Source organism: Aulonocara stuartgranti, assembly GCF_965226115.1.
Source record: "Aulonocara stuartgranti genome assembly, chromosome: 15".
NCBI lineage: Eukaryota > Metazoa > Chordata > Actinopteri > Cichliformes > Cichlidae > Aulonocara > Aulonocara stuartgranti.
Window position 1 is genome coordinate 40,725,001 of NC_138951.1, and position 13,274 is coordinate 40,738,274.

A 13,274-nucleotide genomic window follows, 5' to 3' on the forward strand; every position below is an offset into this window, starting at 1 on the left:
GGGTACCTGATCACGGGCAGGGCGTATGTGTTGATGGCCCGGATCTTGTTCTTACCATTCAGCTGACTCCTCAGGACTTGCCTGACCCTCTGCAGGTACTTGGTGGTTGCAGCCTTTCTAGCGGCCTCTTCATGGTTCCCATTTGCCTGCGGGATCCCCAGGTACTTGTAACTGTCCTCTATGTCTGCAATGTTGCCTTCTGGTAGTTCAATCCCCTCAGTTCTGACTACCTTCCCTCTCTTTGTTACCATCCGACTACACTTCTCCAGTCCGAACGACATTCCAATGTCATTGCTGTATAGCCTGGTAGTGTGGATCAGTGAATCGATGTCTCGTTCACTCTTGGCATACAGCTTGATGTCATCCATGTACAGGAGGTGGCTGACAACTGCTCCGTTCCGTAGTCGGTATCCGTAGCCAGTCTTGTTAATGATCTCACTGAGGGGGTTCAGGCCTATGCAGAACAGCAGTGGGGACAGAGCATCTCCTTGGTAGATCCCGCACTTGATGGTAACTTGTGCTATGGGCTTGGAGTTGGCCTCTAGTGTTGTACGCCACATCCCCATTGAGTTCCTGATGAAGGCTCTTAGGGTCCCATTGATCTTGTACAATTCTAGGCATTCCAGTATCCAGCTGTGGGGCATTGAGTCATAGGCCTTCTTGTAATCAATCCAGGCAGTGCACAGGTTGGTCAGTCTGGTCTTGCAGTCTCGGCTGATTGTTCTGTCTACCAGTAGCTGGTGTTTTGCACCTCTGGTATTCTTGCCAATTCCTTTCTGTGTCCCGCTCATGTATTGACCCATGTGCCTGTTCATCTTAGCCGATATGATGCCTGATAGGAGCTTCCATGTAGTACTGAGGCAGGTTATTGGTCGGTAGTTGGAGGGGACCGGTCCCTTCTTGGGGTCCTTGGGGATCAGGACCGTCCGGCCTTCAGTTAGCCATTCCGGGTGTCTCTCGTTAACTAGCAGCTGGTTCATTTGTGCTGCCAGACGCTCGTGGAGTGCAGTCAGCTTCTTCAGCCAGTAGGCGTGAACCATGTCGGGCCCTGGTGCTGTCCAACTCTTCATACTGGAGACCCTTTCTTGGATATCTGCCACTGTGATGGTTACTGGACCCTGTTCAGGGAGGTCGCTGTGGTCTGCCCTCAGATCCACTAGCCACTGAGCATTGCCGTTATGGGTTGCATCCTTCTCCCATATGCTCTTCCAGTATTGCTCCGTCTCCAGCCTTGGTGGTGCTGTTCTCTTATTGTTCCCTTGCCACTGAGAGTACACCTTTGCTGGTTCTGTGGAGAACAGCTGGTTTATTCTCCTGCCTTCTATCTCTCTGGTGTACCTCCTCAAGCGGCTGGCCAAGGCTGTGAGTCTTTGCTTGGCAGTTTCCAAGGCCTCAGGTATGGACAGCTTGCTGTATTTCTTAGGCACCTTATTCGTCGCACCTTTCTGCAACTCCGTTAGTTGGCTAACCTCTCTCCGTGCTACTTTGATCTTGCCCTCTAGCCTCCTTCTCCATGGAGGGTACTGCCCCTTGTGGCTGTTCAACTTGTAGCCAAGCATCTCACTGATCACTGCTGCCGTATTGTAGATCAGCTTGTTAGTGTCGGTAATCGTGGTTGTAGGTATTGCCCGTAGTGCTGCATTAACATCATCTAGCAGACCTTCTGAGGGTACTTCACGTAATCTTGGTAACCGGCTACGGGGGATCCAGGTTTCAAGCTTGGCCATGATCCTATTTTTCAGGTCAGTTCCTCTCGCACTCAACGATCCTTCTCCTATCACACTTGGGGCTATGTACCCAATCTTGGGTGGGGGTGATGATATCTCCCCCCTGACCTGGCGTCCTGACTCCTCCTTGCCGTAGCATTTGTGTTGTACCTCATCAATCTCTAGCTGTGAGAGCAGTCCCTTCTTTCGAATGTTGGAACACTGAGCTACTAGTTGTTTCGCCGTCATTGTGGATGTTGGGTATCGAAGAATCCATAGGTCCCTCATCCTATTCATGTAGCCCCTTCCGCCGGGGTTACTTGCGTAGTAGCATTCCAACAACGCCCTGTTTTCGTCCCTCAACGCCCTGTTTTCGTCCCTATATATATATATATATATATATATATATATGTATATGTATGTGTATATGTATATGTATGTGTATATGTATATGTATGTGTATATGTATATGTATGTGTATATGTATGTATGTGTATATGTATGTATGTGTATATGTATGTGTATATGTATGTATGTGTGTATATGTATGTATGTGTATATATATATATGTATGTATGTGTATATGTATATATATGTATGTGTATATATATATATGTATGTATGTGTATATATAAAATTAACCCTAAAGAGTGAAAATACAGATGAAATTGCGCCCACAGTGGTCATCGCAGATTAGCGGCTTCATGTTTTTTTTTCTCTGCAGCTATGATCCGCAGCAGAGCAACCACTGCTGGCACTCTCATAAAAGAAACTTCACTGGACAACTGAGGGTGTTTGATTACTACAGACTGGAACTTAGCAGTGCACGCCTTCAGAGCACAAGAGCAGAAATCTTCCAGTGTTTCTGTTCCTTCTCTGATGGAGCTGTCTTGCGCGTCAGCGAGATATACAGAGGACAGGAGACCTCACAGCTGCAAGGTATTTTCTTTTCTTTCTTTTTTTCTTTTTAAGGATGAAATAAAATGACAAAATTATTTTTTTCAAGCAAGCAGACACATGCCTGATGATGCAAACGGACCGTGTTATCATGTTTGCATTCGTGTGCAGCTTCTGGAGCTCCATGTGCTGTTTGTGCCAGCTGACCAGTGGAATGTGAAGCTCAATAAAGTCCCTGCTGAAGCCACAGAGAGCTTCATATCAGCCGGCTTCATCAGGTGAAACTGCCGCAAATGTTTGTTTTAATATAGAAAACTCAAGATAAGGATTGTTTAACACTTCTGGACTGCACTCCACTGTGCAGACACATAAAAGATACTGAGATATGTTGTATTACTTAGGCTTTGTCCTTAGGAAATTCAGTAACGTAATTGTCTGATAACAGTGTCAGACTGCTTTAACATTGTTCAGTGCTTTAAAAGTGTTGCAATGATACAATCTTTCCAAGTCTCAGTTGAAAAATTACAGTATTACAGTTGCTGAACGTGTCATTTTGCTTTTTAAACTTGATAAGTCAAATTTATTTGAGCACTCGATAGGTGACATGTAGCTTTTTTCTTGAACAATCCTGACTATCATTCTTTTTTTAACGTGGACACCACCTCTCCTTTTCTGTGACCTTAGGGTTTATCCTGATGTTACCCTGAAAACGCTTAGAAGTGAGCTGGGCGCTCTCCTTGGTGCACAGAGGAGCGTCAACAAATTCTCCTTCCTTAAATGTGTGGGGCGCAGTCTGGCGCTGGTGAGTGCAGCTGGCTATTTAGTGCTCTTTTGTAGAGCTGATTGTATTTCACCAGACACACAATAGAGAGAAACTGCACAGACAGTTTACTGCTCAGAGTAAAGGGTGTAAAACGTGTGTGCGGGCGAGTGGGGAACACACTTTTTACTGCCGTGCCTTTTACAGCTTCCAAATTCTTGTCTGCTGCAGGTCAAAAGCAAACAGGAGCAAGACCTGAAAGTGAAAGTGTTCGCCCCACCCTATGTGCGTAGAGTCAGTGTTGGATACTTAAATCTAAACATTTAATCGGATGATGCTTCTCTTTATGTAGTGGGTTGGTTCCAGTAACACGTTGTTGTCACCTGTCAGCAGGCCACGCAGCCGGAGCTTTACTTGCTGCCCGCTGTGGAGAATGACAGCAGCGTTTGCTCCCGGTCTCTCACCCCTGACACCACCAGCACCTCCCCAGACCACCAGATCTATTACCACCCTCCCAAAACGTGCAGCCGGGCAACAGGAACAAAGGAGCCCACCAAATTCCCCCATATCCCCCAGTATTCCCATCAGCCACCTCCCACACACCGGCTAGAAGAAGAGGAGGAAGAAGGGGATGATAGGAGCTACAGCTCTTCAGAAGGAGGCGGGGAGAAGGAAGGTGAAACTCTCTCCTCCATCAGGAGAGCAGAGCAGGAGTGTTTTCGAGGGCAAAAGCAAAGGGCACCCCAGCTTGCTTTGCACACACCCCAACTGCAAGGCTGCAGAGGTGGAGGTATGCTCTGGAGAAATGAGGCATGAAAGTCAGTTGAAGCAAGACAGAAAACATGTGAATGAGAGGGAGAAAGGTGTAAGAGTGAAGTTACGAGTAGAGATAGTGAAGGTGGAGGAGTTTAAATACCTGAGCCCAACCATCCAAAATAATAGACGGTGCACAAGAGAGGTGAAGAAGAGAGTGCAAACAGGGTGGAGTGGGTGGAGACAAGCGCCATTTGTGACAGAACAATGAAAGCAAGAGTGAAAGATGGACAAGATTAGAAATGAATACATTAGTGGGACATCCCAGATTGAGCAGTTTGGAGACAACGTTAGAGAGGCAAAGCTAAAATGGTTTGGATATGCGCAGAGGAGGGAGAGTTGATATATGGGACAAAGAATGTGCAATATGGAGCAACTAGAAAGGAGGAAAAGAGGAAGACCTCGGAGAAAGTTCATGGATGTAGTGAAGGAGGACGTGCAGAGGGTTTGTGTAACAGAAGAGGATGCTAGGGTGAAATATGAGTCGCTGTGGTGACACCTAGAAGGAGCAGCCAAAAGAAGAAGTCGTCGTCTTGTATTTGATGCAATAAAATGTCTATTTGCTGAAACTCTTAGAAAAGACAGATGCAGGTTTTTCTGCTTACAGATTTCCAGCAGTGTGTGGCTGATTCAGCTCAGGTGAAGGAATTGCCAGAGAAAGAAGAAACCTGCAGAAAGAAGAAACATAACCAAAGAGGAAACAGAGCAGCCAGACATTCAGGAGTGGCGGAGTCCCTGGAGGACAGAGATTCAGGCTTCTCCCTAACAGACGGGTACCGAGCAGCCAGCATACTGACCTAAAAACTTCTTACTCCATGGACACGACTGAAACTACTTGTGTGTGTTTTTCAGGGTTGGGAAATCAAAAGTGGAACACGTGCTGAAGTCCATCAGAAACAATCGAACAGCCAGGGTAACGTGTGACATTTAGAAAAAACACAAAGTATATCTTGGTTACATGATCGTCTCCTTTTCAGTGCTCTTTGTAAAACATGGATCCACAAAAGAAAAACACTTTGCAGGATAATCTTCTGTTTTTCTGTGAAGCTGTCAGAAAGCCTAGCTCCGTTGTCTCAGCCTGCCGTATCACCACCTTCAGGTTTAGACTTGGCCACAGTCACCCATGAAACGGCTGCTTCTCCAGTCCTTCACACAAACAGTAAGCCGGACGTATCTGCAGGCTTTATGCTGATTGTTATTAGTACAACTGACGGGCTTTTTATTTAAAAGGGGAAGAACTAATCAGTGAAATCCAGCTGGTACGGGAGGAGAGAAAGCAGCTGGAGAGGACGCGACAAGAGCTGCTGCGAAAGGGGAAAGACTTGTTAGCCCAGAACAGACACCGCAGGAACCAAGGTCAGCACCAGTCACCAGAGGTTTTTAATTATTCCCCAATCTGAGTTAAAGCGCTAACAATTTAGTGAAACTTTTTTTTTGTTGAAGTTGTTAACCAATTTGTCTCCGTCCTTTTAACATAAAGCACGTGACAGCTGGAAAAAGAAATATTTTGAAGCCAAGAAGGCCACAGCGCCATTGGACGAGAACTTGAGAAACTTGAGACAAGAACTGGAGACGTTTTACAACAAAGTCCTGCATCAGCTGCAGGCCCGAGATAACAGAGCAAAGCCCAGACACCAAGGAAGATCCTCCATGAAGGTACAATCTAACCACACGATTCCCTTCTTTTTTTAAATGCATCTTCAGTATTAATATTAAAGTCTCAGTGGCTCAGTTTCAGGTCTGTACAATGAACCAGTCGTTACTTACACCTTGCTAGTTCTGGGCTGGACCCTCTTTTGCTTTCAGAACTGCTTTAATTCTTTATGCACAGATTCAACGAGATGCAGGAAACGTTCTTCAGAGATTTTGGTTCATATTCACAGTTCTGCAGATTTATTGGCTGCACATCCAGGATTTGAATTTCCTGTTCCATCACATCCCAAAAACAACACTCGGCTAGGCCGTGGTGTTTAAAAAATGATGAAATGGTACTAACAGGGGCCAGTTTCTGACCCTACCATCCGAGCGTTGCAGCAGAAATAGAGTTGAATCAGACCAGGCAAAACTTTTCCAATCGTCTAATGGTTCCATTTTGGTGTAGCCTCAGCGTCCCTCAGGAGCGGCAGCCAGTGTGGCGTTCTTGCTGCTGTAGCCTTCAACCAAGCATATAATAGTTGAAATAATTTGTTGTCTTTCTACCAGCAGTCAGGTAGTAAATGATAAATCATCTTTTTTCCCTATTCTGACACTCAGTTTGAATTTCAGCAGCTCATTTCGACCTTGCTTACATGCCTAAACGCACCGTTTCTGCCATATGATTGGCTGATTTGGATATTTGTGTTAACGGGTAGTTGAACAGGTGTATCTAATTCAAATGGCCACTCACCCATAAACAGTTTTCCACCCATAAACTTAATGACGGACTATCCCTTACAGAATGAGCTCATCATTCAGATCATGACTGAGAGCCACGAGATTGACAACCTGAAGAGGAAGGTAGAAGATGGCAAGATGAAGCTGGTGACGGAGATAAAGGTAAGTGATGTATGAAAACTGTTAAAATACCTGAGTTGGTTGGTCAAGAGACATATCATCAATAAAATCATCTAATCACGGCGCACAGCAGAGCTCATTTTCTTGTGTTTCCTATGAATGTTTTTCTAGTTGAGAAAACAGGCGGCCACTGAGCTCAGAGCCCTGAAGGCTGAGCTGGCTCAGAAGAAGAGTCAGTCATCTCATCCCGGCCTGATGGGAAATACTCCACGGCACGGAGCACAAGTCCAGAGCAGCGCTGCCCAGTTCAGAATAAACTGCACGTGAAAAACCCGTTTTCTGGTTTAATTATTTTGGACTTGAATGCATCTTTCTAATTAGTTATGTTATTTGATTGGACCAAAATAGTTTGCATTGTTTTATAATGTCAATTTAAGTTTGGGTTTCTCAGATGATGTAAACTCTGATGTGCTGAGATAACAAAATTCCACTGCTTACTCTGTAATTTCATTCAAAGATTTATTAGAAACAAGTTTTATTTATTTAAAAAAGTGCATAAATCTCAGTAAGCTCAGTGTAGGGACGTTTAAAGACTGGCTTTCCTTTTTAGAGAATCACAGTTATTTCGCTTAGCAAAGAGGAATGTAACCCAGTCAAAGGCAGCAGCAATAAAAGAAACAATTAACTCTCAAGTGCAAGTATGCCTCGAATACCCCCTTTACTGCTACAAAGGGAGGTGTTGACTTAGCAACAAACAGAGGCGGGCTCTGGGATGGTTTGTCACATGCACAGCTAGCATCCTAAAAGAGCGTTCCACATCATTGTTGTCTGTTGCCTGGCGACCGGATCGTCACTGTAGTCCAAGATGTTGGCGTTCCACATGCCAATACCCCTCAGGCCCTTAGACATCACCGAATCCGCCTTTGGGCAAATACTCTGTGGGTCATCGTACCAAACTTGATGGATCTGTCCGTCCTGGTCCTGAGGAAAGAAGCAACAACATAAATTTGATAATAGCGCCATCTTGTGGTCTGAAAAGATTTGTCCATCCACCCTGAGGGCAAATAGCAGAAATGTTTCTAGTTGTTTCAGAAGGCTAATTCCTTCCGTTTGGGAAGTGACACTGCTGTACTTTAACAGTGCATCCAGATAAACGGCTCTTCCCTGAAATACAAGCGCCACGCAGGCATGAAGCTAGTCAAACTTAAACAAAGAACACAAGCCTGAAGAGATGATCATATCAGTCGAAATCTTGGTTTGCATATTAATATTTGTTTTAAATATTAACTGGAGCTAAACAGTGCACAGATCCTTTCTTGCACATATTGCCTTTTTGGTCCGAGACCTAAAACATTTCGCCTGGAAGCAAAAGAACTAAAACCCAAATATTTAAATGCACATTTAATTTTATAATTAATTGAACACCTTATCCATGCGTTTGTATACTTCAAGAAGAAAAAGGATTTATCCTTAAAATATGAAAGAAAATTGAGCACCTTGTAATTGAAGTAGGGAGCCTGCTGCTCGTCGTCCCAGAGCCTGCCTGACATCGAGCTGTTGACCTGCTCCATGAGCCACTTGTACGGTTTCTGTTTTCCAGCCGCATCGCTGCAAGGAACTCCACGGAAAGGCACTTTCTCTATAGAGCACACGCCCTCCTGGTGTGAGAAAAGAAATGACGGTGTGTTATAATAACAGGCGGGAGTGGCCTCGTATTATATCACATATGGCCCACACTGGGCAAGGTTAGTAATGCTATCGGCTAATAACCTATAAAAATGTCATTATCCCGCCTTTGTTCAGCCTAATGAACAACCTCGTGTCCCCATTCGAGGAGACACCTTTTCACTGGTCTTCAAAAACCTTCAACAACAAACGAATCCTCACTTTTATTTTTTTAATGAACGATCTCTTACCTGGGAAAAGTTGAGGCATGGATAGTCATAGCCGTACCACGGCACTCCCATCACTATCTTCTTTGGACTGATCTTCAGATTCAAATACTGGTCATAAGCTACAAAGAACGACACCGAGTATTTCATGTCATTGTCTCAAGTAGATTTACAACAACATGCCTTTCTCCTGTTCTACTATAAAACCACAAACCTTCGAGTGTCTGACGGAGAGGAGCGTTTGCCATTGCAATGCAGTCGCCGGTGATCTGGCTCTGCTCGTCGTAGGACATCACAAACAGCAAGTCGCAGGATTCGGCAATGGTTACGTAATCATAGCAGCGCTTATCAATGCATTTTAGTGACCAAGCGACATCAAATGAGACCTGAGGAATCAGGAAAAGGTAAACATCAACGGGATGATGATTTTAAAATCACTCAGAAAGTGCTCATAGGCCTTTTTTCATTTACCCAGTCTTGCCAAAAGACTTTTTATCTGATTTAGTGCTCAGCTCAGATAAAATAATTATAGTGGATGATGTGCTTGTAACGATATAGAAAAATAAGCACGTCCTGTGAAGACTGGTGAAGCTGGGTTTAGTATGGATTTCAAACTGAGAGACTGGCCTTGGAAAATGACCGTTGTCTCCGAGTGCCCAGTCATTCCGCTTTACCTGAGATCCTGGGATCTCCCTGTGAAACATCTCAGTGGTCTCTTTGACCAGAGATGTTAAGGCATAGTACTCCGGTGAGCCCTCTTCCACAGCTTGTTCAATGTCTATGTTAATCCCGTCCATAAACTGACTCTTGGCCAACATGACCTTGTCTGTTATCCACGCAGTTCTGTTGTCCTGGTCCACAATGTAGGAGAGGGGGACGTCGCCTTTACCCAATAACACAAAAAGATAGACAAATGTACAAAAACTCAACGAGAAGAAGCACCACATACAGTACCGTGCAAAAGTATTGAGCCACGCCTGGTTTCTTTATATCCAGACTTTCTTGCAATTCATTTAAGTTGTCTTGAGCAACAGTCTTTCTTTGGACATTTGGACGATTGTTCACTCATCAGTCCTTGTATCTGATCGTTTTCAGACGCTGACCTATGAATCACTCGGGCATAAAATGCAGCTAATTCAAGGGATGAACCGGGGTTGTGTCTACACATAACAATCTGTCAGAAAAAAAACAACACATTTTAAATATTATCTTTAGGCACTTTGTTGCCAATCTGTGGCAAAGACGCATAAATTGTTCTAATTTCTTTATCTACAACTATGAATCCAAATTTGAAATTTGTATTTTGCTTCAAACCATCACCAGTATGTAGAGGAGGAGGTCAGGAGAGGTGTAGAGCAGTGAGTGTTGACAGAAAGAAATCGTGTTTAAGAAAGTTCAGGTTTTTTTGCTGAGAAATAAAGGTGGTAATACCGAATATTGACTTTCAAGCTTGTTAGAATTTTAAAAATCTATTTGTTCTTTGTGTATTGTGATTCCATGTATGTTTGCATATGTTTCAATAAATTTCCTATTAAAATAAAAAGTAGTGAGGGGTGCTGCTGTGAACTGAACAGTCACAGGACGTAAATAGACGTAAATGGAAAAATGAAATATGGAATTATCACAACATCAGTACTGAGAGATATTTAGTTACATGTAGGTAAACTCCAGTCAGCTCTTAGTACAATAAAGAAAGTTATCTTACCTTTGAGGACGACCCGTGCGCCTTTGGAGTGAGCGTAACACATGAGCTCAGCATCATATTTTCCAAACGCTGCCACTGTTGTTACCATGCTCCAGTTGTAGGATTTCCATGTCTTCCCACCCACGTCAAATATAAACACCTGAAAACGACGCACACAATTAAAACACATACAGTGGCATAATAGCAAAGCTAATGATGAGGATTTACTGAAAGGTCAGAACTGTTAAGTACTATATGTGTAAAGGAACATCTGGTATACCTACTGAACAGCTGTCTGAAAAAATAAATCAGAAACTGAAGATTAAAGTAGGATTTACTGATTATCTGAGAGTTATATGGCCGAGTGTATAATTTTGTAACCTTATGATGGTGTTCATTGTTGGTCAAGCATCCCCTGAAAACCAGATTTTAACCTCTGGAGACTTCCTGGTTAAATAGGTAAATGTAGACAAATACCACCTCGTTCTTCTGCACTTCTTCTGTACTACTGATGTCAAATAAACTGTTATTGAAACTATTTGCCCGAATCATTTTTGGTCAACAAAATCCTGCATTCAGCAGAGCAAACATATGTTTATAGAAAGCACTTCACTATTTCACAGTGGAACTTTATGAAGCTGAATATATTTAGCTTTAACAGAAAAGCCCCTGGTGCTCCAACAGGGCTTTGATGTGCCTTGTAAATGGGAACTGAAAATACTGTGTTTAGAGTATTGTTCCATCAGGGGCGACCTCCAGGCAGGTATGGACACATTCTTATCAGCACGGAAGAAACAGAAGAGCTAAAAAGTTCTATTTATATGTTTCATGGCATAAAACAACAACAACAACAACAAAATAAAGTGTTGGTGGGATTGTTTTTTTACCCTTACTGGGGAATACTGAAGTTTCCTCAAGCTCCTAAGTAGAAAAAGATTCTGGGGGTGTTTTCTTAATTTTGAATGGCCTGTGGTTAATAGATGCAGCATTAACCACAAGCATAAAATTAAATTAAATTAAATGAACAGACTATGTTACCCAGATTTATATAAACTCAGCACAAACGGTAAGCAAATGTGTGTTTGTGCGATAGCAGAATAAGCTGTTTGGTATTCGTTTTTCATGGGCACAACCCACAAATGCACAAATATGCCTTACAAATGTTTCACCATTTACGAGGAAACAATCATGCTTTTCACTGATATACAACAAAGAAATAATGAACCAAACACAAACTTTAAAGGGCCACATATTCACCGTGTTCTCCTGAGAGCACGTAACGAGAACAGTGTGTGATGATATGGGGCTGGACTGCGATTATCTGGAAACCAATACGAGGTTCAGTGTGTGTGCGGACTATTGAGCTGGTCCCTGGACACACATACGAGCTGGGAGCTCGCCTAACTGGGAGCCCTGTTAGTTTCACCTGAGGATGGTCTCTGAGAGAGAGAGTCAAACAGCTGTCAAACGAATCTGGGCCACGAGCCTTATAGTTTTACACCTGTAAGCGACACTAAAGAGGACTGGTAGTGTCATGTAATTAATATATCCTTAGTGCTTATTTTCTTTATTATATTGTTTTATGTACTTTAATAATGAAGGTTTGTAAAGCAAGGCCACTTTTGACTCATAAACTGTGCTCAGCCAGACTGAAAAACAGGACGTTAGTGTAGAAATATACAAGTATATTAATAAATACAGGAAGCCAGACAGAAAAGAGGAACTTGTACCATATAAGGAGTGTTTGTATCGAAACTGTGTGACGTGTAAAGTACCGAAATAACACCTGTATGTGAGACGTTTTTAAATTCTAATGTTAGAGCTTTGGGCTGTGCAGGGCTCTCTCTCTCTCTTCCGGAAGATGATTGAATAAAAAGAATTATAAATGGTTTTGACCACTATGAGTCGGGCTTTCTCTGTTCTATCATGGGGATACTGAGTCACACCTCCATCACAAGACCAACTTTTATTATTACAGTGGCGACAGCACCAAGCAGCAGCCTTAGCTCATTGCCGTTGTTGCCATTTGTAATCAGAGTAAACCCGCAACGTTTCACCTGTTTCCGATGAGCTTTTACATCAGCAGCACCAACACTTACGTGATTTACGCCACCACACTGTTTGTAAAGTGTCTCAGATGTCTCTGGCTGCGAGCGATGAGCGGAGGGTTCAAAGGTTTTTTGTTTTTTTCGGCCAAGTTTTAGCAGCAACAGGTTGGTCAACTAAGTTTACCTCGAAGTCTTTCTCCTCGCGGATCTGCTGGCAGAGCTCCGGTCTCTCACACGGACACACGCTGGACCTACAGGCGGTCAGGAGCGAGCACAAAATCACAAGAAAGCTCAACATCTTTAGCAGAAAGAGGAAAGTTTTAGCGCAGAGTGAACCCGTGCGACTGTGAGCTGCCCTACGGCGTGCGAGATGGGACAAACTTCTACTGTCATTTATTTGTACAGCTTCAGAAAACAAAGTAATCCAAGTCGCTAGAAAACTTTCAAATAGATATATTTCTATATTACAGAAAAAGCGGGCCAGGCTGCCAACAGAGGTCAAAGTAAACCAGGCAAATATTGACAGATTTGAGTTCAGGGGCAGAACACATCTCCAAATGATGAACTCTGATCTAACCTTCCCAATTATGATATGGGTCAATCTGACCCATTACCACCCTCTCTTCCTTTGATCGGTTACACAATGTTTCTTTGTCGCTGCATCAAGTGTTATTCTGTTCGGATCATCATAAAGAACCACATAAATACTTTACAAAGAAACTCTTGAAAGCTTTGATATTTAATGTGAGTCGTCTCTTTTTATTTGCAGGCTTTTGAGGGAACTTAATACAGGTATTTCGAGTGTCATGCTTCCTTTGGCCTTTTATTTAAAAAATAAAACAAAACAAAAAAACACTATATACAGTACTTCAATTGAGATGGATCCCAGTTATAGTTATCTGTGAAGCCAGATTACAACAACCATGTGTCTTAACCAAAAGTATACATGTCCTAAAGACATAAAGGTCTGAATGGTTTGTT

General features: G+C 43.1%; 2 protein-coding genes across 5 annotated transcripts in view; one reads left to right on the plus strand and one right to left on the minus strand.

Moving 5' to 3' along the window:
- spata1 (spermatogenesis associated 1) overlaps positions 1-7,103 on the plus strand; it is a 10,482-nt gene extending 3,379 nt beyond the window's left edge. For 2 of the 4 annotated variants that reach the window (XM_082506410.1, XM_082506409.1), the window contains exons 2-13: positions 2,431-2,645; positions 2,775-2,881; positions 3,288-3,405; positions 3,595-3,648; positions 3,754-4,153; positions 4,784-4,949; positions 5,029-5,089; positions 5,224-5,335; positions 5,407-5,532; positions 5,657-5,832; positions 6,613-6,711; positions 6,841-7,103. In XM_082506410.1, coding sequence (XP_082362536.1) covers positions 2,586-2,645; positions 2,775-2,881; positions 3,288-3,405; positions 3,595-3,648; positions 3,754-4,153; positions 4,784-4,949; positions 5,029-5,089; positions 5,224-5,335; positions 5,407-5,532; positions 5,657-5,832; positions 6,613-6,711; positions 6,841-6,996 — 1,635 coding nt within the window. In that variant the 5' untranslated portion in view covers positions 2,431-2,585 and the 3' untranslated portion in view covers positions 6,997-7,103. Of the gene's footprint in view, positions 1-2,430; positions 2,646-2,712; positions 2,882-3,287; positions 3,406-3,594; positions 3,649-3,753; positions 4,154-4,783; positions 4,950-5,028; positions 5,090-5,223; positions 5,336-5,406; positions 5,533-5,656; positions 5,833-6,612; positions 6,712-6,840 lie in introns of those variants that run through there. The other 2 variants (XM_082506411.1, XM_082506412.1) reach the window with 2 other exon arrangements.
- A 71-nt stretch (positions 7,104-7,174) lies between these two features.
- Positions 7,175-12,801, minus strand: ctbs (chitobiase, di-N-acetyl). Its single transcript, XM_082506413.1, has 7 exons — positions 12,478-12,801; positions 10,267-10,405; positions 9,236-9,444; positions 8,776-8,947; positions 8,586-8,683; positions 8,166-8,327; positions 7,175-7,650 (listed from the first exon to the last, which is right to left on the minus strand). Exons 1-7 carry the CDS (start codon positions 12,589-12,591, stop codon positions 7,462-7,464), a joined length of 1,083 nt encoding a protein of 360 aa, XP_082362539.1. The 5' UTR covers positions 12,592-12,801; the 3' UTR covers positions 7,175-7,461.
- Between the last annotated feature and the right edge of the window lie 473 nt (positions 12,802-13,274).